A 25,938-nucleotide genomic window follows, 5' to 3' on the forward strand; every position below is an offset into this window, starting at 1 on the left:
GTTGGCATGGATTAATTGGATAAAAAACCCATTTCTGTGATGAACATTTACTGTAATTTATATAAGAGTTCTGAGTTACTAAAAAAAAACAAGATGAGTTTCAAAACTATGTCCCAATCTTTCCTATCTTTAATTTGCTTCCAAATTGACCTGCTCTGCAGCCTCAGTCAGTCTTTAATGTTAAGACTACATAAACTTCAACTCATTCATAACCTGCTTTCTATTCTTAATTGAACTCTGCTGATCCACATCCTGTGCCTTTGCGAAGCCATCTAGTATCTCCTCCCTTCAGTGCCTTGATCTCAAAAATTCCCCATCTCATTTACATGTCTTGGAATAACTCCACCACCACCACCACCCCCCCCCCCCCCACACACACACACACAAATATTTCAACCTCATGCAATCTGAAGAAACAGTTCAGACTCTCCATTGTTCAATTCTAGACTTTTGTGGAATGTCCTTCCTTTCCTTTCACCGTCTATGGCAGAACCTTCTGCCATCATGGCTACTTTTTATGAATATTTTTTTGCTAGAACCCACTATTTAATTTTACTAAAACCCTCTACTTACAGAAGTGTTTTCCAAACATTCCCCTTTGACCATGCCTCATTAATCCAAGGTATTTATATAAAACAACATTCTGAAGGACGGCACTTTCAAAAATTAAAAATGTGAGAATGATGGCTGAAAAGCATTGTTTCCTTCTCTGAGTTCGTGGTCAGTTTTCATCCAGCCTTTACACCTGACACACATCTTTGCTCTGTTTTCAAAAATTAAGGGTAGAAGATATTCAATTCTTTCTTTACATCTTGCCCTTACTTTAACCAATAGAAAAATTATTTTGTTGATAATAGTACAAACAATTGATAAGTAATTTTCAGTGCTTCCACTTAAGTTCAAAATGCTAGTCATTTGATTGGAGAATCATTGGTGTATTTTAATCCCTAAAGATGTTGAGATGGGAAATGTGGGAAGGTAGAAACATATAAGAACTCTGAAAACCCACTGCTGACCCATGCACAATTTGCTGATTCATCCACTGTGATGATTGATTCATCCCACAAATTCTTGCAACAACCAATTCATCCCAGCATTGAAGATCAATAAGGGATGGCCATTAAGTGCTGGTCTCATTAGCAATACCTACATCACATGAATGATTACAACTTGAACTGTGACTGTTCATTCTGACATGAAAAGGTAAATCTTGAGTTCATGAAATCTGGTAAAACATTTAGCAGCAAGTAGGTAGGCTCTTTGCATCTCTCTTAATTGTTATTACAACTTTACATCATTGCACAAATTAAAATTGACCCCATGGTGTCTGAAACAGGAGGTTAACTGATTTCCTTTACTTTGATGAGCACAAAATTGGCAGAAAAATATAACTGAAATCAGGGCAGTGTTTATAATTGGCTAGTTTGGACTATAAGTATCTTAAGAGAATCAAAATGCATGCACTACGTTTGGTGGCTATTTGTACTGTGCACATTTAGCGGGAGTGTAGGTGATGGTGCAGAGCTAGGGAGGAGGCCTAATTATTCACTTGGCAGTTCTAGCTGCAGATGTTTGCAAATGTTTTATCTTCCTTTTGCATTCACACATTGGATTTTCCCATCATGGATGATGGGAATGTTGATAGAGCATACTGCTCTTGTTAGTTATTTAACTGTCTTTTACCGTTCATGCAAAAGCAAGGTATTACAGATGCTGGAAATCAAAAATAAAACCATTTGCTAGAAACACTTAGTAGGTCAGGCATGAAGGGGACATTACAAGGTTGACTGGCCCTGATCTGCCCTCAAAATATTTGTATCTAATGTCTAAATTGAAATCTTGTGAATGATCTTATGAATGGTTAGTAACTTTACAGATGACATTAAAATAGGTAGTGTCGTGGACAGTGAAGAAGGTGGTCAAGAATTACAGCAGGATCTTGATCAGCTGGGTAAATGGGCTGAGGAATGGCAAATGGACTTTAATTCAGATCAGTGCAAGGTGTTGCATTTTGGGAAGTCAAACCAAGGTAGGACTTTCACAGTGAATGGTAGGGCCCTAGGGAGGGTTGTAGAACAGAAGGACTTAGGAGTATAAGCACATAGTTCTCTGAAAGTGGCATCACAGATAGACAGGGTGGTGAAGAAGTCTTTTGGCACGCTGGCCAGGGTATTGAGGATACAGTATAAGTTGGGTGGTTATGTTCAAGTTGCAGCTGTACAGACATTGATGAGGCTACACTTAGAGTATTATGTTCAGTTTTGGTCACCCTGCTATAAGAACGATACCATTAAGCTGGAAAGAGTGCAGAAAAGAGGATGTTGCCAGGACTTGGGTTATAGGGAGAGGTTGGGCAAGCTAGGACTTTATTTCTTGGAGTGTAGGAGACTGAGGGGGGATCTTATAGAGGTATATAAAATCATGAGGGGCATAGACAGGGTAAATGCACATAGTCTTTTCCCCAGAGTTGTGGAATTAAGAATTAGAAGGCAAAGGTTTAAGGTGAGAGGGAAAAGGTTTAATAGGAACCTGAGGGGTAACTTTTTCACACAAACGATAGCATGTATATGGAACAAGCTGCCAGGGGAAGTGGTTGAGGCAGGTATAATAAGAAAATTTAGAAGATATTTGGACAGGTACATGGATAGGAAAGGTCAAGACAGACATGGGTCAAATGCAGGCAAATGGGACTATCTTAGATGGGCATCTTGGTCTGCATGGGCAAGTTGGTCCAAAGAGCTTGTTTCCATGCTGCATGACTCTATGACTCTATCTGGTTTTATTCTTATTGTATTTCTTTGTACCTGTTTAACTGAATAGTTTCCACAAGAATCTGCCATATTACTGTAGGTTTGGAGTCATGTATACACTAGACTATATAACAAGAGCAATTATCCTTTCTTAAAGGGTGTTAGTGGACCAGTTAGATTTTTCAATAATTTTATAGCTTCATGGTTATGATCACCACCCATAGGATATTAGTTATTTTTGGATTTTAATTTTTAAATTTGAATGAAACATCACAACTTGGTATAATCAGATGTTAATTCATTTGATTTTTAACATAGACCCCTGGATTACTAATTCTGCAACATAATGACTATATTGCCATACAGCTCCACATTTAAGTTGTTGGTTGCTCGATAAACCAATTGATGTATAGGACTTCAGTTAAAGAACTTTTCTTGATACCCTGAACTGTTAATAAATACTAATCACAATTATGCTTATCTCCAAAAATTTTAAGTTAACCAATTTGTTACAGTTCTTCAACCACCAGACAGAAACATTTGCCGTCCATTTCTAAGGTCACAAATACAATTAATTGTGTCTTCATTTTCAGGTATACGCTAATAGATATTTTGCGTGCCATACTGCTATCATTGGAAGCAATGATTGAAGACCCAGAACTTCAAGTGAATGGATTTATTTTGATAATAGACTGGAGCAACTTTACTTTCAAGCAAGCCTCTAAATTAACACCAAGTATGCTCCGATTAGCCATTGAGGGACTACAGGTACAAATGTTTTCTATTTGTAATGAAAGTATTTAATTGATGTGTGGAGAATTTCAAAACAGTGGTGTGACTGCAATTTGTAGAAAATATTGCACTGTCCAAGATTTTAATTTTTTTAATGTGATAATTATATTTCAAGAGCAAAATACTTTTAAATGTTTAATTAGATAATCCCCAGGAAAAGCATGTGGTGCTCAGTACAAGAAAGAAACTGCTTTTCAGAACAAAATAATTCAGCTTGAAATAGTTTTCATCTCTGCAATAAATGTACTGCAGCTCTGATAAAGGACTGTTTAGTCTTTCTTCATTTTTTTATTTCCAATTTTTTCAATGAATACCTAATATATAAAATACCTATTATCCAGGCTATCATTATGAACATTTGGTTCTGGTAAATTAATTCAACAGCAATGTTGATGCCTGGATAATTTTAAAATAAAAGGACACTGAATAATGTCAATGTTAATAAGGAGAAGGAATCATATCACATTGATTCAATAAACTGGAGGCTGCAACGTGGGAGCAGTTGGCTGGAGGCAAGGCAGAGTCTGGAGGGAAAAAATGTACAGTTATGAGACACCTAGAAAGGGTGACTAGGAAGGATCTATTTCCCTTGGCAGCAGTTGATAATGAGGGGCATAAATTTAAGTTAATTGGCAGGACTAGAATGGAGTTGAGGAAAATGTTTTTTCACCTAAAGTGTACTGAGGATATAAATCTTCCTTCCTAGAAGTATGGTGGAGACTGAAACTGCCATCACATTTAAAGAGTACTTGAGTGGGCACTTGAAGAGTCATAAACTACAATCTGTAGATTGAGAGCTGAATAGGGGAAATAGCTGTACTCTGATCTGGGATAGACACAATGGACTGAATGGTCTCTCTTCATCTCATAACTTTCTCTGATTCTGTGATTCTATTTTTACCTGGTACAAAACTTTCTTTGAAATTGAGGATTTGTTTCTCTTAACATTTCCTGAACATCAGAACTTTATAAAACTTAAACTAACTTACATTTTAACAATGTAAATAGGATCATAGACACAATCCTGCAAATGGTGAGATAATCAACTTTTTAAATATAATTTATTTATGCATGACTAACAATCACGTTTTCATTAATACATCTGTATTCTTTTTTTGTTTCTGAATAACTGGACAAATACTTGTTTTCATTTTGATTCAAGACCTAGGAATGAGCAAATCTTAAAATGTTTTAAGAAAGGGATTTTAATGGTAATAATTATGGAAAAAGATTGCTGTTATAGCTGAACCTTGAACTAGTGAGGTTGAATTAGCAGCTTGCCGCACACCACAAATGACTTTCTTTTCATTTCAGTTATGTAATTGATAGTCAATCCATTAATGGCAGTTTTAATTTCAATCTCTGTCTATATTGGACAGTTATTTCATCCAAGAAGCTTCCATAAGCATGAAAATGTCTAGATTAGGACATTAGCCTTATCTAACATGAAACTCTGGTGGAGATATATATCTATATCTATATCTATATCTATAGAGATATATATATATATATATATATATGCCTATATCAATGAAGTCCAGATGGTGCAAGCTTTGTAATGGTGACTTTTAATAGTGAATGTTGTGGAGAGACTTGGGAAGAAACATGAGACTTTTACAGGCCCAATTCTCCCTGTATATACAAATCAGTTGACTTTGTAAGGTGATACATGTGGAGGGTTAATGATAATGACAATTTAGTGAGATTTGAAGCCCTGCAGAGTGAAATTGTTTCTTTGAAAGCAATGGTACTATAACAAATCAATAAAAAAGAAATATAGCAATGAGTGAAGTTTGTGCATATTTGTTTCAATATTCCCAGCTATTCAATGGTCGGGTGTGAATTCATCCATTGGAGGTGCTAATTCCATTGGGAGAATGTTTATGTAAATTCATTACTATGCTCACTCATACATATTTGCTCCATCATAGCTGACTCTTCTGAGGTAGACACAATGCCACAGCTATTGCCCTCCACAATGTAGGCACTACTTGTATCCATGACCCTCTTTATGCATTCAGTGTGGTTCAGTAACAGTCATTGTACCATGTATTGATAATTTTATTCTTTAATTCTACTCATTGCTAGAGTGATGCTTAACAGAAGAAAATAGAACATTGGTATGGATTTTGGCTGTAATTCAGTAAGATCATGGCTCATCTGACTGTGATCTCAACTCTGCATTTCTGTCTATCTGAAATAACCTTTCAACCCCCTGCTTGTCAAAGATCTTTCTTCCTCTGCCTCAAAAATATCCAAACACTCTGCTTCCATTTCCATTTGAGGAAGGAGATCCAAAGACTCATGATCACCTGAGAGAAAAAAATTGCCTAGCCTATCTTAAATGAGTGCTCATGTATTTTTAAAATGTGATCCCAAGTTCTAGATTCTCCTGCAAGAGAATCATAACTATCCTGTCAAGATTATTCAGGATTTTATATGTTTCAATCATCACGTCTTATGCTTCTACGCTCCAGAAGATACAAGCCTAATCTGTCCAACCTCTCCCCATGACAATCCACTCATTCCAGGTAATCCTATCTATTAAACTCTTTCTGAACAGCTTTCAATGCATTTACATCCTTCTCTGAGTAAGAAAACTAATATTGCTTACAGTGCTACAGATTTGGTCTCAATAATGATCAATAGCATGGAAGCATAACCTCCCTACTTTTATATTCAATTTTACATACTTTTATATTCACAATAAACAAGGACATGTTTCCTAATTACTTGCTGCATCTGTATACAACCTTGTGCAAATTGTGACTAGTGCATCGAGTTCCCTCTGCATCTCAGACTCTGAAACCTCTCACCATTTCAATAATATGCTTATTTTTTTCTTTCTCCCACTATAAGTGGACAATTTCACATTTCCCACATTATACTCGCTTTGTCAGATCCTTGCCCACTCCCCTTGCCTATCCAGGGCCCATTGTGGCCTCTTTATATTTTCGCCTTTATTTCCCTACTTATCTTTGTGTCATCAGCAAATTTGCAACCACACCTTTGGTGCTTCCATCCAAGCCATTTATATCAATTGTAAAAAGTTGAAGCCCTAGCACCAATCCCTTTGGCACACCAAAAAAAGAAACATTTATGTATCATTGCCCAGTCCTTCTTGGACATTGGGTATTGCCAGGGTATTGGAGAATTGCACATATTAATACATTGTTCATAAAGATGAATTAGAAGAAAACGTCTGGTAAGATATTTAATTTTCTGTAGAGGAGAATCTACTTGGAATGATAATTTTGGAGAAAATAGATTGTTACATGGAATAACAAAGGAAAACCAGTATAGATCTATTGAAGGCAAATTATGCTCATCTCATTTTTAATGATGCAACAAAGTGGTTGATTGGGTCTAGGGTTGATGGTGAGAATTTTTCATTTCCATAGAAAAATTGAAGTTCATAGAATAAAGAGCAGTGGAAGCAATTTGGAATTAAGTTAGATAAGTCAGTTGTTTTTGGCTGGAGGAAGGTGTTCCTAGAGTTTGAGACTAAAATCATTGTTCCTTGGGCGTGTAGAGCACACTGCAGACCACAACTAATGTGTGTTCCTCTGACGTCTTTCAGATGATATAGAAAGTAATTATCAGGGAAGTCTGGGTAATCCCAGGACAATAGATATTTTTCACTGGAGCAGAATCCAAGTAGTCCCTGGTTCCTGTCAATATTTTGAACATTCTGTGATGGAAATGGGCTGTATGTTCTTCCCTAGTCAAGGAACTTTGACACCATTAGCCCTGCTATTTGACAGCAAGACCTCATCGTCATTTTTTGCTGTCATTTCCCACCTGAACACTGGCCAATCTGAAGTATAAACAGAAAATGCTGGACCACTCAGCAGCTTAGGCAATGACTGTGATAGACACCCTTCATTAGAACTGGGAAAATAAAGGACCAGGCTAGTTTTAGGCTGCAGAGGTGGGGAAGAGGTAGAAAGGAGAAATGAACATCTGTGAGAGGGTAAGGCCAGAGCTGCTGAGGGGATAAATTGTAGAGATGCTCAGTCATTGAGTTAATGGGGGCAGTTAGAGGATGATAATATACACAAAGAAGCATAAAATATGGTAAAATGCAGGGCAGCGGGAAATGCTCAGCAAGTCAGACTCTGATAATGGAGAGAGAACAACTGAGTCAATAACACAGATGGACGACTTAAAGCAGAAATGGTCAGTTCTGATACAGAGAAAGTAAGTTACCAGAAGTTGTAGTGCAGAGTGCAGAAGGCTGCAACATTCCCAAACAGAAGATGAAGTGCTGTTTCTCAAGCTTGCATTGGTTCTTAGAGCACTGTAGGAGGCCATGGATATTGACAGCAAAAGACAAACTGCTAGAGGAACTCAGCAGATCAAGCAGCATCCGTGGAGGCAAAGGGATGGTCGACCATTCCTTTGCCTCCACAGATGCTAGTTGACCTGCTGAATTCCTCCAGCAGTTTGCTTTTTGTTCCAGATTCCAGCACCTTGTGTCTCTTGTGTCTCCACAGATATTGACAGTCTCATTGGCTACCGGAAGTTTGGGAATGTGGGAATAAAATCAGGTCAATCCCAATCACTCATATTAATGTTCAGATTTTGGTGGTGGGGTGGAACAGATGTAATTGGAAGATGGAACAGCTAATATTGGCAGCTCAGAGGCCAAATATTTTCTTGAAAAGGAGAGCCCCTGCTCCTCTTGGACCACAAGGAGGGCTGTGGAACCAGCAAACTCTGTCTTCTTTCCAGTGTCAGATTTCCTGCACCCCCCCCCCCCCACCCCTCTCCTACACCAACCAGGAAATTCAGGCAGTGACTGCAAATTTGAAACCTGGTTTGGGAGTCTTTTGATAACAGGAAAGGGTGGAGAAACTGCCTCTTTTCACTGGAGTAGGGAACATTGTGTAATCCGATAGAGTTGAAGTTGCATGATCTTAGTAAGGCATTTGGAGAAAAACTGGGCAGACGTTGAAGAGCAAGAAGACATACATTTAAGGGAGGACTATTTTATGCAGAGATATTTTGCCATGTGGGAATAAAATCAATATTAGTATTTAAAATTATAAAAAGAATAACATTAAAAATGGAATTTTTTTTATAAATTCAATTTTTGGGATGGGGAGTGCTAGAAAGACCAGCAGTTATTGTCCATCCCCAATTGCCCTTGAACTGAGATATTTGGTGGGCCAGTTCAGAGGACATTTAAACCACTTTGGTGATTCTGGATGGCAGATTTCCTCCAGGAGGACATTAGTAAAACAGATGGTGTTTTGAACTGAAGTATCTGAATTAAGTGTATTCAGGTCTATGACTCCAGTAACTCTACCACCAGATCACCACTGAATCTAATATAGATTATAGGCAAGACTAAAATTGTCAAAGGATTTGGGCATCAAATTGAAAAGAAGAAGTGATGTAAGGTCATGTCCTTGGTGACTGGCAGAGTGGGGTTGAGGGGCTGGATGTCTTACTCCTGCTTCCATTTGATATTGGTATTGGTTTATTATTGTCACTTGTACCGAGGTACAGTGAAAAACTTGTCTTGCATACCGATCGTACAGGTCAATTCATTACACAGTGCAGTTACATTGAGTTAGTACCAAGTGCATTGAGGTAGTACAGGTAAAAACAATAACAGTACTGAGTAAAGTGTCACAGCTACAGAGAAAGTGCAGTGCAATAAGGTGCAAGGTCACAGCAAGGTAGGTCACGAGGTCATAGTCCATCTCATTGTATAAGGGAACCGTTCAATAGTCTTATCACAGTGGGGTAGAAGCTGTCCTTAAGTCTGGTGGTACGTGCCCTCAGGCTCCTGTATCTTCTACCCGATGGAAGAGGAGAGAAGAGAAAATGTCCCAGGTGGGTGGGGTCTTTGATTATACTGGCTGCTTCACCGAGACAACGAGAGGTAAAGACAGAATCCAAGGAGGGGAGGCTGGTGTCCGTGATGCGCTGGACTGTGTCCACAACTCTCTGCAGTTTCTTGCAGTCCTGGGCAGAGCAGTTGTCATACCAAGCCGTGATACATCCAGATAGGATGCTTTCTGTTGTGCATCACTAAAAGTTTCTGAGAGTCAAAGGGGAAAAACCGAATTTCTTTAGCCTCCTGAGGAAGTAGAGGCACTGGTGAGCTTTCTTGGCCATGGCATCTATGTGATTTGACCAGGACAGGCTGTTGGTGATGTTCACTCCCAGGAACTTGAAACTCTCAACCCTCTTGACCTCAGCACCATTGATGTAGACAGGTGCATGTACACCGCCCCCTTTCCCAAAGTCAATGACCATCTCTTTTGTTTCGTTGACATTGAGGGAAAGGTTGTTTTCATGACACCATTCCACTAAGCTCTCTATTTCCTTCCTGTACTCTGACTCATCGCTGTTTGAGATATGGCCTACAACGGTGGTATCATGTGCAAACTTGTAAGTGGAGTTAGAGCAGAATCTGGCCACACAGTCATGAGTGTATAGGGAGTAGAGTAGAGGGCTGAGGATGCAGCCTTGTGGGGCACCAGTGTTGAGAGTAATCGTGCCGGAGGTATTGCTGCTTATCCTCACTGATTGCGGTCTGTTTGTTAGAAAGTCAAGGATCCAGTTACAGAGGGGGGTATTAAGCTCTAGGTCTCGGGGTTTGGTGACAAGCTTGCTTGGGATTATTATATTGAAGACAGAGCTGTAGTCAATAAACAATAGTCTAAGGTAGGTGTCTTTACTGTCCAGATGCTCCAGAGCTGAGTGTAGGGCCAGGGTAATGGCATCTGCTGTAGACATGTTTCGGCGATAGGCAAATTGCAGTGGGTCAAGATTGTCTGGGAAGCTGGAGTTGGTGCGTGCCATGACCAACCTCTCAAAGCACTTCATGATGGTGGATGTCAGAGCCACTGGTCGGTAGTCATTGAGGCATGTTACCTTGCTTTCCTTTGGTACCGGGATGATGGTGGTCTTCTTAAAACGGGTGGGAACCTGAGATTGAAGCAGGGAGAGGTTAAATATGTCCGCAAATACTTCTGCCAGCTGATCAGCACAAGATCTGAGCGCACGGCCAGGGACACCATCTGGGCCCCATGCTTTCCTCGTGTTCGCTCTCTGGAAGACTGATCTTACATCCTCCACTGTGATCACAGGTTCAGCTGCGTTGGTGGCTGTCAGGGTGGATGGTGACAATTCACTTCCCTTTTATTCAAAACGTGCATAGAATGCGTTAAGTTCATCAGGAAGGGATGCGCTGTTGTTAACTATGCAGCCTGTCTTCGTCTTGTAGTCTGTTATGGCATGCAGTCCCTGCTGCCATAACTTGACGGCTGGTCAGGGACTCTATTTTGAGTTGGTATTGCCTCTTGGTAAGCTTTCCGAAGGTCATACCTCGATTTCTTGTACAGATCAGTATCACCAGATTTGTGAGCAGCAGTCCTCGCCTTCAGTAGGGAGTGGATCTCCCAGTTCATCCATGGTTTCCTGTTTGGGAACACCCGTATTGTCTTCTTTGGTACACAGTCCTCCACACACTTGCTGATAAAGTCTGTGATGGTGGTGGCATACTCATCAAGGCTGGCAGCTGAGTCTTTGAACATGGACCAGTCCACTGTCTCAAAGCTGTCACGTAGGACCTCAACTGCTTCCTCAGACCAGCACTGCTCAACTCTCTGTACCGGATCCTCCCAACTCCAAACTCTCCCAAGTGTGAGGTGTTATACGATGGGAGGTCTAATGTGAGGGGAAAATATACAGTTAGTGGCAGGACCCTTAATAGTTTTGATGTACAGAGGGATCATGGAGTCCAAGTCCATGGCAAACTGAAAGTGTCAATGCATGTAGATAGGGTGGTAAAGAAAGCAATGGCATGCTTGCCTTCATTGGTTGGGGCATTGAGTATAAGAGTCAGGAAATCATGTCGCAGCTATCTGAAGCAGAAAGGATGTGGAGGCCTTGGAAAGGATGAAGAAGAAATTTACTAGGATGTTGCCTGGTTTAGAGGGCATGAGGCATAAGGAGAGTATAGACAAACTTGGGTTGTTTTCTCTGGAGCATTGGAGGCTGAGGAGAGACCTGATAGAAGTTTATAAGATCATGAGAGGCATAGATAAGGTAGACAGTCAGAATCTTTCTCCCAGGGCAGAAATGTCAACTACTAGAGGACGTGATTGAAGGTGAGAGGGGAAAAGTTTAAAGGAGATGTGTGGGACAAAATTTTACATAGAGAGTGAGAGGTGCCTGGAACGGGTTGCTGGGGGGAGTGGTGGAAGCAGATACAATAGTGGCATTTAAGAAGGTGTTAGATAGGCACATGAATATTCAGGGAATGGAGGGATATGGAACACATACAGGCAGAAGGGAATTAGTTTAATTCAGCATCATGTTTGGAATTGGAATTGGAATTGGTTTATTATTGTCACATGTACCGAGGCACAGTGAAAAACTTGCTTGCATATGCTGTTCATACAGGTCAATTCATTACACAGTGCATTGAGGTATTCAAGGTGAAACAATAACAGAGTGCAAAATAAAGTGTTACAGTTACAGAAAAAGTGCAGTACAGGTAGATGCAAGGTCATATCGAGGTAGATTATGAGGTCAAGGGTCCATCTTATTGTACTAAGGAACTGTTAGTAGTCTGATAACAGTGAGATAGAAGCTGTTCTTGAGCCTGGTGGTATGTGCTTTCAGGCTTTTGTATCTTCTGCCTAATGGGAGAAGGGAGAAGAGAAGATGTTTGGGGTAGGTGGGGTCTTTGATTATGCTGGCTGCTTTACCGAGGCAGCAAGAAGCATGGACAAAGTCCATTGAGGGGAGGCTGGTTTCCATGATGTGCTGAGCTATGTTCACAATTCTCTGCAGTTTCTTGCAGTCCTGAGAAGAGCAGTTGCCATACGACGCTGTGATGCATCCAGATAGGATGCTTTCTGTGGTGCATCGATAAAAGTTGGTGAATGTCAAAGGGGACATACTGAATTTCTTTAGCCTCCTGAGGAAGTAGAGGCGCTGTAAGCTTTCTTGGCTATAGCTTCTACGTGGTTGGACTGGGATATGCTATTGGTGATGTTCAATCCTAGGAACTTGAAGCTCTCAACCATCTTGACATCAGCACTGTTGGTGTAGACAGGAGCATGTACACCACCCCCCTTCCTGAGGTCAATGATCAGCTGTTCTGTTTTGCTGACATTGAGGGAAAGGTTGTTGTCATGACACCATGTCACAAAGTTCTCTATCTCCTTCCTGTACTCCGACTCATCTGGCTCACTATGGTGGTATCATCTGCAAGCTTGTAGATGGAGTTATAGCAGAAACTGGCCACGCAGTCATGAGTATATAGGGAGTAGAGTAGGGGGCTGAGGATGCAGCCTTATGGAGCACCAGTGTTGAGAATAATCGTGCTGGAGGTGTTGCTACCTATCATCACTGATTGCACTCTGTTGGTCAGGAAGTCAAGAATCCGCTTGCAGGGGGAGGTGTTGAGTCCCAGGTGTCAGAGTTTTGTGATAAGTTTGCTTGGAATTATAGTATTGAAGGCAGAGCTGTAGTCAATAAACTATTGATTGCATGTCTATTCACATGCACTTCTCCATCTGTCATTTTAACCTTTGCTAAATAGGACACAGTGTAACTGGTGCAGATATTGTGGGCAGAAGGGCTTGATCCTGTGCTGTACTATTCTGTGTTCTATGTAATCTCATTAAATGAGGCTGTGAAATGAGCAAAGTTATCTTTGTGGCTGGCTTGTTTACTTGTATGCTGATTTTTTGATTTGGTGATGAATGAAATTACTAAAGGAAACTTAAAGCATCCCTCATTTTTTCTGCTGCACCATAAACCCAACCAAATGTAAGAGGTAATCACTTTGCTAATTTATGTTCTCAACCATATATTTAAGATAATTGCCTGGACATTACAGCTGATTTAGCCTTTACCAAAATTTACGCTCCACATGGGATTCATCTGACCCTTTCAGCATGCCCTTGCTTCTACTGGCCAGAGATTAAATAACTCAAGGCTATAAGTCATAGTTTAAGGAATGAACGGAGGTTTGTTTTATGCAGATTGCTTCATATTCCCTTATGCTTTCAGCTTCACCCTAAATGCATCTCAGCTGTTCACTGCAACCATTTCCTGTTCCAAAAAAAGTTCTCCTGAATTGCTTATTGAATTTGGTAGTGACTATTTTATTTATATTCCTCTATTTATATTTGGTAGTGACCATCTTATATTGAACTCTACCATTAAGAACTTAAAAATCTAAAAAAATTGACGATACACTCTTCACCAGCAACATTACAAGGTGCGCACCCAGTTTATTGTGATCCCTCTACCAGCTATGTTACATTGTGAAAACTGTCCTGATTTGGGCTCACTACAGTTTCAATGTCTTTGTTGTGGCCTCTTCCTATCTCTTGATTCATTTGCATCTTTCTGGGAGCTGTGGAGCTGGTGCAAGACAATTGTAACTGCCTGCAGCATAACCAGCTGCAGGTTGCTTTCATTTTATTTGACTACACATATGGAGGAAAGCTTGGAACTAATTTGCATTTGGAAGGTCTTCTCTATCACAATCCTGTTGATTTAAGGTTAATCCTTAAAACAAGGCAATGGACACTTTACATCACATTAAAAAGGAGCAAGAGAGGTCCATTGAATCCTCTGCTATTGAATAAAATCACAGCTGAGCTTCTCCATCAACTCCATTTTCCCAGTGCATGCCCTTGTTCCCTGATTAGTTACATCCTCTAGTCTGTAATCTCAGATAAATTTCAAAAATTTGAAATTTATAGTCTGCAAAAAGCAAACCTATTCACATGCACTTCTCCATCTATCATTTTGACCTTTGTTAAAATAAGGTAGTGTAATATAATTCAACACCTATTATTATCATCAATAGGAGTAGACCCATGTTCAATTTTACCAAGAGTCTACAGGATTGGTTCCATGTCTACACTTCCATTTTAACCACTATTAATCATATCTAACTGGGCTATTTACCCCATCTCAATGAGGCAGAATCTCTTGTCCCAGTATCTACTGGATCAGCAGGTGGCAGACCATGCTGGATACTTGGACAGGTCCTTCATGGTCCAGTCACTTCACCCAATTTTCTACTTTGCAATCACCCACTTGATTCAGGAACAGAAGACTGCTCACTGTCTGTATCTATGGCGTTTATTATATTCAATTTATTTTAGTAATTTATTGACTTGCTCCTGAGTATGTAAAATAATTTTGAAGAACGGTCATGTGGACAGTTGTGTGCTGTTCTTGGAATTCAAAGATGAAACACTACTCTCTTTGAGGAATTATTTCACCTTTTAAAATTATTGCTTTTTTAAAGATGTCAACACAAATACGATCCTGGAGCTTTGTGTATATTTTTTAATGTCATGTTCTTTGTCAGCAGCCTTGACAAGCTCCCTCATGGTTAGACATTTTCTCTCACTTTTGTTGATAAATGGAATGCAGGTCAATGTTTTCAATAGCTAGAAGTGGTTTGCTTTATATTGTCTGACAAACAATTAGAACTGTGGAATTGTAGCTAATGCATCACATTGTTTTATTGCTTTTGGTGGTGAGTGATTGGAAAGCAGCAGAAAGATGAGTCCATTGAATTTAGGGACATAAAATCGAGACAGCTTGCACTTACTACTGTGTGATCTATGGAAGCAGTCCTGTGACAAAAATGTACATTGATTTGATTGCGATCACATGGTGGCAAATGAGATCAAGACCGTACTTTCACAAAACACTGTTTGAAAAATCTTTATATAATGGGGGAGGGGTCCCTGGGGAGCAATGTAAATTTATTGTCACAATGCTATTCCACAGTAATTGGTTAGTGCAATTTTAGTACCAGTTTTCTGAGGTAATATATTCATGAGCCATAACGATAAGTCAGATTGAATTTAATATAGTATAATATTGTGAAATGCTGCATATAATTTCATATGGCCCTGTCACTTTCCCACAGATATTGAGCTATTCCTTAAGGTCAAACCTATGTGCTTATTTCCAGGACTGACATATTGACAGAATTAGATACAGACTGCATTTTGTGATTGCAGACTGTGCAGTCATGAAGCAGGCAGACTGAGGAATTCAGAGTGCTGCTGTGTCTCTCATTGTGCTAGGGACACTTGCTAGGGTCAGGATGGTGGAGGATTAAAAAAGATAAGGAAAGCTTGAATGGTGGACAAAGGGAAGGGGGGAGGTAGCTGGAAATAAGGAGGGCAGGAAGGCATTTGAGAAACACAGAATAACAGAACCAGAGAGATGATGGAGTGAAAATAAATAACAAACAATTTAAATTAGAAAAATTGGATGGGCAGGAAGGGTGTGCTAATTTTGGTGATATCTTAAGCTTAGCATAGGGAAAATAATTCTTTATATCTACCTAGTAGTAAAGCAAAGACAAAGGTAGTAAGGAAACATTGTTTCATATACAACTAATTATTTGATTAGCATCTTTTTTTTTACCCTCCTCTCTATTTCTGCCACTATTATGATCACGGTTTCTGCAGTCCCTATCTTTCCTTTTAGCTCTGTTGTGATTCACCCAGTTAGCTGTCATCATCCTGTCTTTGTCAGAGCCTGCCCAGGTAGGAAAAACATTAGAAAAAGGAACTAGAAAAAGAGAATAATTAAAATAGAATAACGCAACATCAAGAATAAAAGAAACCACATATGAGAAAAATAGAAACAATTAAATTATTATAAGGAATAATGTCAATAAAAGAAAAACAAAAGAGGTAAAAACTAAGATAAATATTATGAGACTTTGATTGTTGCCATCATTATTGGAATTTACAATTTTGTCTATTTTGTCTGTGTGGAATAATTACAGTCCTTCAGTGTGCTTTATAATATGCATCACCTACACTGCAGTTGACGGGGAAAATCCTAAACCAAATTAGCTACAAGAGGGAAGTAAAACTGACTCTAATTTTGTGCTTTCAGTTATCTTAGTTGTATATCTTCCACTTATAAAGCCCTTTAGCCTTTCAAGCAATTAATGACCTGCAGCCTTTATCCTTCAACTTCAATTTGAAGCACCATTACTACATTTTCTGATCAATAAAAGCTAATGGATTGCCAATAATGTTACCCATGTAAAATCAGATAACCAAATTTCACAGTGCATCAGTTCAAAGGTAAAGGTCAGGGCATATAATAGGAACAAGTAAAAGGAAGACGTCATGTGTAGGAAAAGATATGGGAATGGAAGTAGCTGTGAATCAATTCCCTGTCACCTTCAAACAGTGCTGAAAGTTTCTCCTGTATATCTCACATAAAGGGAAGAAGAAACAAATAAAAATGGAAAGCAGATAAATTTAGGTATAGAGAAGCAAACGAAAGAAATTAGAGAGCAAAGAAAATCAGAGAGAGAAATAACTCTTAAGATGGCAGAATCAAATAAGCTAGAGAACGTAAGTTCCAATTGCCATATACAGTGCCATCAGACAGAGCTTTTTTTAAAAAAATATATTCATGGAACATGGGTTATTGTTAGAGAATTCTCATTGATTGCCATCCAAATTGCCTCTGACTGAGTCATAAGTCAACATTCAGACCAAAGAGAGTTAGGATTGTAGACTTTCTTCTTGAAAGGACATTAGTGGACCTTTTATGACAAATTGATGGTTCCTTGATGGTTTATTACTTATACCAGCTTTTTAATCCCAGTTTTATTTAATCTCATGAATTTAAGTTTCTCAGCTGCTATGGTGGTATATAAACTCATTGACTCCAGATGAGAAGACTGGGGCTCTGATTACCAATTCAGTAACTGACCACTATGTTACCGTGTTGTTATCTACGAAAAAGTTAAAAATAAGACTAAATGTATGATTTTTAAAATGGGGATAGATCACAGATATACTTTACAGTATCAATCTGTAAGAGAGAAAGCTGTCAGTAAATTTGTATGGATGGAGGATATTTTATAATTTTGTATATTTATACTTTACTAGAATTGTCTACATGAATATCACATGGTAATTGCACCCTCCTCCACAGGTGGTGCTGTAGTGACTCTGCTGGTGGTGCAGGGATGTTGTAATTACATTGGTAGTTTTCATTACACTTTTTTTTGTATAAAAACCCTTATCTTAATAAATTGGACAAGAAATACATAGGTTCTTTAATAATGCATGCATTCCTTGTCCATTCACTTCCAAAGTGCCCATTTTATCATATCTGATATCACACAGAGGTGTTACACTTAGAAGCATGTTTTCCTTGGACATTTAAGCAGCTTTTGCACCTATGACAATGTCTCCTTTTTCACTGCTCCAGATGCTAGGTGGCACTGTCGTAGTACCTTCCAGTATGGAATTTGCCCTCTTTATATAAACCTTGTGTGAGTACTTCAACCCATTAAGGAAGAATTTATCTCTGCATTCCAATTGATTTTAGGTACATTCAGGCTAGCTTGGAGAAAAGAGACTGGACAAGGAGCCATTTGACTGGTTTGGGCCAAACGCCCATTGTCATTGCCATTGTCACTTAAGTGACTTCTTTTGGGAAGAAGCATCATCCATACAAGATGTTTGCTCCAATATATCCTGGTCAATATAGTGAGGTTTATTCTAAGCAAAACAAATACAGGACTATGCATTTCTGTTATTTCTACTGAAACAACACTGGTCATTAGAAATGATATGTTCTTGCTGCTCAGCATTTTATTGGAAAGGAAAGGAGTGGGATCTTTATTTCGCAAAGGCTGCGACACCTGGTATGATTTATCACCAAGCAATGAACTGCCGTATGTGGGAGTCACTAAAAAAGCTATTTCCCAATTTTCCTTTGAAATCACCAGCCAAAACTGCTGCAGGCACTACAGTCAAATCCTTGCTCCCATCTTAAGCAGGTAATCTGCCAACACTGGAAACAAAAAAAACACAATGCACCAAATATATCCAAGATTTGGAAACTTTGGAGAGAACATAGTACCTCTGCAAAGCAGGAAGTCCTTCTACCACTACTTTTCCTATTACCTATTTGATTACCAGGAATGCTTCATTCCAACCAAAAAAAGGCTGTGTTTAAAACAGTTAAAAGTATAATGAGAGCCACTTTGACCAATCTATATGTGGAACCTTGTGCTGTAATAACAAGTTCCATAAACTTGAGGAAAAACACCTTATCTTCTCTCCGGGTATGTTGAAGCCTTCTGGATTCAATATTGAATTGTCTAACTTTAAATAACATTCTCTTTATTTCTGCCACCCACATCTATGATTTGGCTCAGTTTTTGTCTCTTTCCATTAGTATAGCCTGGCCTGCTGGGCTAATCCCACAGCCCTGCTTTTAGCAATTTATAATGCAAAGAAGGATAATGTGCTTCAAACTGCCACATTGGTCTCACACTATCAGATGTATCCCACGTGTTCTACCATCCTTCCCCCACCTTCTCTGCTACTGAAAGCTAACTTGTTTTCTCTCATTCCCAGTTAAGATGAAAGGTCTTAGACCTGAAATGTTAACTCTGTTTCTCTTTCCGCAGAAGCTGCCTGCCCTGCTGAGTGCTTTCAGCATTTTCTGTTTTTATTTCAGATTTCCAGCATCTGCAGTTCTTTTTATTTTCATTCAACAGAAGCCAGATGCATCCTGCAGCTTCTGATTTGGATCTAGAAATTTCTGAGCATGTTCTAGTCTGCTGCTATGGTCCTTTAAGCCCAATTAAAATCCACTTAATTCTTTACTCTAGTTACACATTGTAGCTTGGAGAAAGGGAAGCAAAGGTTTAAACAAGTTCCACCTCGGCATCAAAATAATATATTGGTCTATATTCATTGATGACTGAGAAAAGACAGTATTTATCTCGTGTGGCTCCCTGGTGTAAACAAACATTTTCAAACTGGTTCATTTCTGAATAGTGTCAGGTTTTCTGTGTTAGGGGAGGAGCTGGAAAACAGAACAAGCCCCACCCACAAAACAGCTGGAGGTACCTTTGACAGCTGGCCATTTGGTCCTTTGCATCTGTTCTGTACTAACCCGAGATCACTTGAATCCCTTACTATGCAGAAGTATGTTGAACTCCATCTCAATTGTACTCAGTAGCCGGGCCTCTACTCCCCCTTATGTGGAGAATTCCAAAGGTTCATTACCCTCTGCGTGAAGAAATTTCTTCTCATTGCAGTCCTGAATGGATAAGCTCTTAGTCTGAGTCTGTGGGTCCTTGTTCTGGAGATCCTAGTCAGGGCAAACATCATCCTTGTATCTACCCTGTAAAGATTCATAAGAACTTGGTACATTTTAATAAGGTGTCCTCTTATTTTTCTAATTTCTGGGGAATAGAGCCCTAATTTGCATAATCTGTGTTTATAGGATAAACCTCCATTCCCAGGAATCAACCTGGTGAAAGCTGCACTTATGCTATTCCTTGTACATCCTTTCTTAAGCAGAGAGACCAGACCTGCACACATGATTTAAAGTGCAATCCTCCCAGGTCCCTTTATTATCGCAACATGCTTTCTTTACTCTTATACTCAAATGCTCTTGCAATGAAGGCCAACATACCAAATATCTTTCAACATGCTTGATGTACCTGCCTGTTAATTTCATAGGATGTGTATATGAGGTCACAAGGTTCCTCTGAACACCAACACCTTTCAATCTCTCGCTGTTCAAAAATTACTCTACTTTTCTAGTTTTTTTAAAAGTGATGACCTTACATTTTTCCACATTCTTTCTGCTGCATCCTGGTCCATTCACTTAATCTATCTATATTTCTTTTAAACGCCCCTGCATCCTCTTCACAACTTACATCAGCACCTAGTTTTGTATCATAAGCAAACCTGAATATATTGAACTTGTATCTCTCACCAATCATTGATGTAGATTTTCAACAGCTAGGGGCTGAACACTGATCCCTGCAACCTCCTGACCTGAAAATGATCCATTTATTCCTGCTTTCTATGTTTTGTCTGTTAACATATCATCAGTCAATACCAATATATCATCCACGAGCATTGATGTACTGAGGGATCTTGGGGTCCAAGTCCATAGCTCCTTGAAGGTGACAACACGTAGATAGTGTAGTAAAGAAGGCATACAGCATGTTTGCCTTCATCATCCGGGCATTGAGTATAAGAGTAGGGAATTCATGTTGCAGCTGGATAAAACTTTGGTTAGGCCACATTCGGATCATTGTGTGCAGTTCCGGTTGCCCTATTACAGGAAGGATGTGGAGGCTTTGGAGAGAGTGCATAGGAGGTTCACCAGGATGCTGCCTTGATAAGAGAGTATTAGCTATGAGAGGTTGGACAGACTTGGATTGTTTTCTCTGAAGTGTAAGAGACTGAGGGGAGACCTGATAGAAGTTTATAAAATTATGAGAGGCATAGGTAGGGTGGATAATCAGGGTCTCTTTCCCAGTGTAGAAATGTCAAATACTAGAGGGCATAGCTTTAAGGTGAAAGGGCCAAAGTTTAAGGGAGATGTACAGGGCATGTTTTTTTACACCGAGTGTGGTAGGTGCCTGGAACGGGCTGCCAGGGGTGGTGGGGAGAAGCAGATACAACAGTAGCATTTAAGAGGCATATAGACAGATACATGAACATGAAGAGAATAGAGGGATATGGATCATGTGCAGTCAGATAGGATATGTTTTCATTTGGCATCATGGTCGGTACGCACTTTGTGGGCTGAAGGGCCTGTTCCTGTGCTGTACCATTCTATTCTATATTCTATAATCTCAGGTGCTTCAATATTGTTTAATATCCTCTCATGTGGCACCTTTTGAAAGTCCAAATGTACTACATGCATCATTTTGTTCTTATCTATTCTGCTTGTTACAATCTCAAAAACATCACTAATAGGGTTACTAAGCATGATTTTCCTTTCAAAAATCCATGTTAATTTTACACAACCCCATTATTATTTTCTAATTGCCTTGTTACCGCTTCCTTAATAATAGTTCTAACATTTCCTGTCCTAACACAAATGTCAGGCTGCCTGGTCTGAAGTTATGCATTTACTCTCTTCTTCCTTCCTTAAATAGTGGGCTAACACTTGCTACCTCCAATCAATGACATTTTGGAAGATGGTACCTGCTGCATTGACCATTCCACCATTATCCCTTTCAACGTTTTGGGATTCAGATTATCAGGTCTTGGAGATTTATCCACTTTCAGTTTCATTAATTCTCTAATTTTTTTAACCAATGTTAATTTCTTTCACCTGCTCATTTTTTCTGGACCTGTTGTTCTCCACTATTTCTGAGAGGTTTTTCTGTCTTCTTTCATGAAGACATGCAGAAAAGAAGTATTTATTTTAATTTCCCTGCCATGTTCTTATCTCCCAAAATGATTTCTTCTGTCTCAGCCTGTAAGGAACCTATATTAACATTTGCTAAACTTTTTTTTACATATCTACAGAAGCTTTTAAAGTTTGCACTTACGTGTTCCTTGCTAGATTACCCTTGTATTCTATCTTCCTTCTTTTCAATTTATGGATCCTCCTTTGCTGAGCTTACTTTTCTTCTTGGCAACATTATATTCCTTTTCCTTTGATCCAATATTAATACCATCCTTAACCTATCTTGTCAGCTATGGTTGAATCATTTTTCCTGTTGATTTTTGTGCCTTAAAAGGGTATATATTTTTATTGTAAACTCTGCATTAGTTCTTTAAATGTTAGCCTTTACTTCAAAACTACCATACCTTTTGAAATAGTTTCCCAGTCTACCACAGCCAACAGATGCTTCATACCTTAATATTTAATACTTGTTTAAATATGTCCCTGGTTTTGGATCAAACTAAATTAATTTAAGTCATAAGATAAAATTCTATTGTAATATGATCACCCTTCCATAAAGTTTATCTTTGTCCTTCACATATGTTTCTGTCCATTCAAATGAATGAAAATGCTCTTTCCAGTGCAGTTTGTTAAGGCGGAAGTTCCACCAAAACTGCTGGGGATTGGCTGCAGCTTTGTACTCTTTAAATGAAGATCTTATAGGGAGCCAAGACATAATTCCAGTAGCTTAGTGAGTATATGAAAGATTCTCGATTCCATAAGAAATCCAACTATATTTTTGTAATATACAGTGAGCAGTTGAAAACATTCAGAGCTTTCATTGTTGCACTAAGATCCCATAGTTGCTGCCAGTTGGGATCACCACATTACAGGAAGGATGTGGAGGCTTTGGTGAGGGTGCAGAAGAGCTTCACCAGCATGTTGTCTGGATTAGAGAGTATTAGCTGTAAGGAAAGGTTGGACAAACTTGACTTGTTTTCCCTGGAGCATCAGAAGCTGAGGAGCAGCCTGATGGAAGTATATAAAATTATGAGATAGAGTCTTTTTCCCAGGATGGAAATGTCAAATACTAGAAGGCATAGCTTTAAGGTGAGAGGGGGTAAGTTTAAAGGAGGTAAGCTTTTTTTTACACAGAGAGTGGTAGGTGCCTGGAATGTTTTGCCAGGGGAAGTGGTAGAAACAGATTTAATAGCAAGATCTAAGAGGCATTTAGACAGGCACATGAACAGGCAGGGAATGGAGGGATATAGACCATGTGTAGGCAAATGGGATTAGTTTGGATTGGCATCATGGTGGGCATCCTGTGTTGCACTGTTCTTTGTTCTATGTTAATTACACAGCTAAATGTCGGCTGTTATGTGGGTGACTGTCAGTTTATCACCATAAATCTGGTTCATTGTGCCCAGGAGATGGTATAATCCTCTTGTTATTTTAAAACAATACATCATGAACGAAATCAGTGTACAATCCACTGGTTTTATTTGTAAGACATTTCTGTTCATTGTTTAACATGCAGCTGGTAATGAAACAAGCTAAAGAGTTGATTACCATAAAGTACAATTTCTAATCAAAAGCAGTAAATGCTAGAAGCACTCAGCAGATCAAGCAGCATCTCAAGTGGAGAAAAGAACAGACTCAACATTTCTGGCCCAAGGACTCTTCATCAGAACTGGAAAAGTGAGAATACACGTGCATCAGTTGCAGAAACGAAAGGGGAGGTGGCAAAAGGGGGGAAGTGATGGAGAAAACAGAGGGAACGTCAGTGCTATGTTACAAGCTAAAGTTGTCAAGGTAACAATTATGTTAAAATCAGCAGTTGTTGACAAGAAAAACAAGAATGGAACAGAAAGGTACAGCCACATCTGTGGAGAGAGGAGAAAAATGTTGGGTAAATGACATTGTTAAATTCAATATTAGATACCTGAAATTGTTAATTTTTAATTGTTAATTTAGTTGTTTATAATTTATATTTGTTTTCATTATATTTAACACTGGTATTCTTAAATTAATATATCAATAATACAGTAAAGTCTCTACATCTTATTTAGACACCCATTTATACAATTAGACATTTTGTATAACCATAATTAACAGTAACAAGGGCCACCACTTATAGCATTAAGTATTCTGGCTATTTCAGTCCAACTCTGTTCATTCATTAAAGTGCAAATACTATGGCCACTTAATTCTCTGTCATTGGTATCAAGTTGCATATTACACTGACACCACTGAATGTAGCAGCTGGGAAAAGAAAAGTGATGAGCCTCAGCAAGAAAACTGACCTTCTAATAGATGGATGAGCTGGCAAAGATGAGCCAGGGTGCGGAGTGCAGCATGTTATTTGACCTAATTCTACTATCAGTGTTTTGCTGGACAGCTGCCCATAGGCTGGAATCAAAGAGAACACATTAGGGTCAGCATTAGGTGGCAACTTTGTTCTAGTTTCAGAAAAAGCTTATCAGTGAACCATAGAACCTAAGAAATTTATGGCTCAGGAAGAGGCCATTCAGCCCATCACAGCCATGCTGAGAAAAGCACCATCTCAGTTATCTCTTATTGCAGTTCTCTGTAGCTTATGCGTCATGACATTCCAAATAGGGTGGGCGACATTGCACTTGTGGTTTTCTTGTCATTCTGTTCATTCGTCCTCCAAATGTTATTATCAATAACAATGAACAGTACTTCCACAGGCTACTTCTCAGTACCTCTTGGAGCATTCAGGAACTCTTGATCTTCAGGGACAGAGGTGAGGATATCCTTGCCAAAATATCTTTAAAGCTTAAATTTAATTTCACAGAATGGTTGCTTCACCAAGTTTTGCACTTCCCCTCTTGATCTGAGCAAATAGGCATTCTAGGTGCTCAAACACAGTTTCAATCATAACAGTGGGGTTTCAGTGGGCAAAGGAAATTTTGATAAAATTACACATTTACAATGGGGTGGCATTTCAGGCGGAAAACTACAAACTTCAAAACTTCTTCACCTGCTGATGGGAAAGCTAACCACACAATGACATGAAATGCCATATGTACACAAACAAGTCCTTAAGACACGCAGTGGGATTTCTAATTGCAGCCTCTTTGTTTACATAGCTCAAGTATTCTTTCTGATGGGTTTCAACTCAGTGGCTGCTGATTATAGAGCCTATATTTATGGCCATATTGTGAATAGTATAGTCTTGTGGATAGTCAATAAAACATGGGGGCGGGGCGCAGGGTCAGAGAAGAGGAAACATAGTTAAACTTAGCAAATGCACATCTCTTTCTGATTTTGTTCTCACCATTTGTTTTTGCAGAGCCCTAGGTTGTCCCATGAGATATTGGTCTAGAAATTAGACTTTTGGTCAATTTCTGGATTTATGGGTCAAAAACTGCCTCTACAGCCATCTGGCCCCATTAATGTAAGCATAGTTGGCTAATCTTTTTGCAGATCTGACTACAACAGTGGACACCAGAACATGTTCGATTGTGATGAGCCTGGTGTTTTCTGTTAGTGCCTTCTTCACCTTTAGGCCACTCAATGGCTAAACACAAAGGCACAAAAAGACTTGAATTAAAGAATGCTGATCACCACATTAGGACAACCTAATGTGCTTTGCAGACAATGAAGTACTTTTGGAGGGTCTGAAATAGGAATACAGAAGAGGATTAAAATCTGAAATAAAAACAGAAAATGGTATGAGTACTCAAGGCAAGCAGCATTTGTTCAGAGGAAACCTGATGATCTGAGCAGTTACTGTTCCAAAACACTAACTCTGTTTCTCTCTCCACAGATACTTCCTGACATGATGACTATTTCCTACATTCTCTGTTTTATTACTTTTGGAATATAGTGCTGTAATATTGCCAAGCTGTTGGACACAACAAATTCTCACTAACACAATGTGATCGTGAACAGATGCTCTGTTTTTAGTGCTATCAGAATCAGAATCAGGTTTATTATCACTGATTTACATGATGTGAAATTTGTTGTTTTGTAGCAGCAGTACAGTGTAAAAAATGCTACAAATTACAAAATAAATAAATAGTACAAAAAAAAAAGGAACATTGAAAAAAAGTCCGCTAATTCAGGGATAATTATCTGTCAAGACACCAGGCATACTTCCACAGAATCTTTTGCATCCATTTGAAAGAGGAGAGAGGGCCTCATTTTAAAGTTCTTGCCTGAAAAATGG

General features: G+C 39.0%; 1 protein-coding gene across 3 annotated transcripts in view; it reads left to right on the plus strand.

Moving 5' to 3' along the window:
• Positions 1-25,938, plus strand: part of clvs2 (clavesin 2) — a 63,340-nt gene that overhangs the window by 4,659 nt on the left and 32,743 nt on the right. For all 3 annotated transcript variants that reach the window (XM_052024994.1, XM_052024996.1, XM_052024995.1), the window contains exon 2: positions 3,344-3,518. In XM_052024994.1, the coding sequence (XP_051880954.1) occupies positions 3,344-3,518 (175 nt within the window). The remainder of the gene's footprint in view (positions 1-3,343; positions 3,519-25,938) is intronic.

This window comes from Pristis pectinata, chromosome 10, assembly GCF_009764475.1.
Source record: "Pristis pectinata isolate sPriPec2 chromosome 10, sPriPec2.1.pri, whole genome shotgun sequence".
NCBI classification, from domain to species: domain Eukaryota; kingdom Metazoa; phylum Chordata; class Chondrichthyes; order Rhinopristiformes; family Pristidae; genus Pristis; species Pristis pectinata.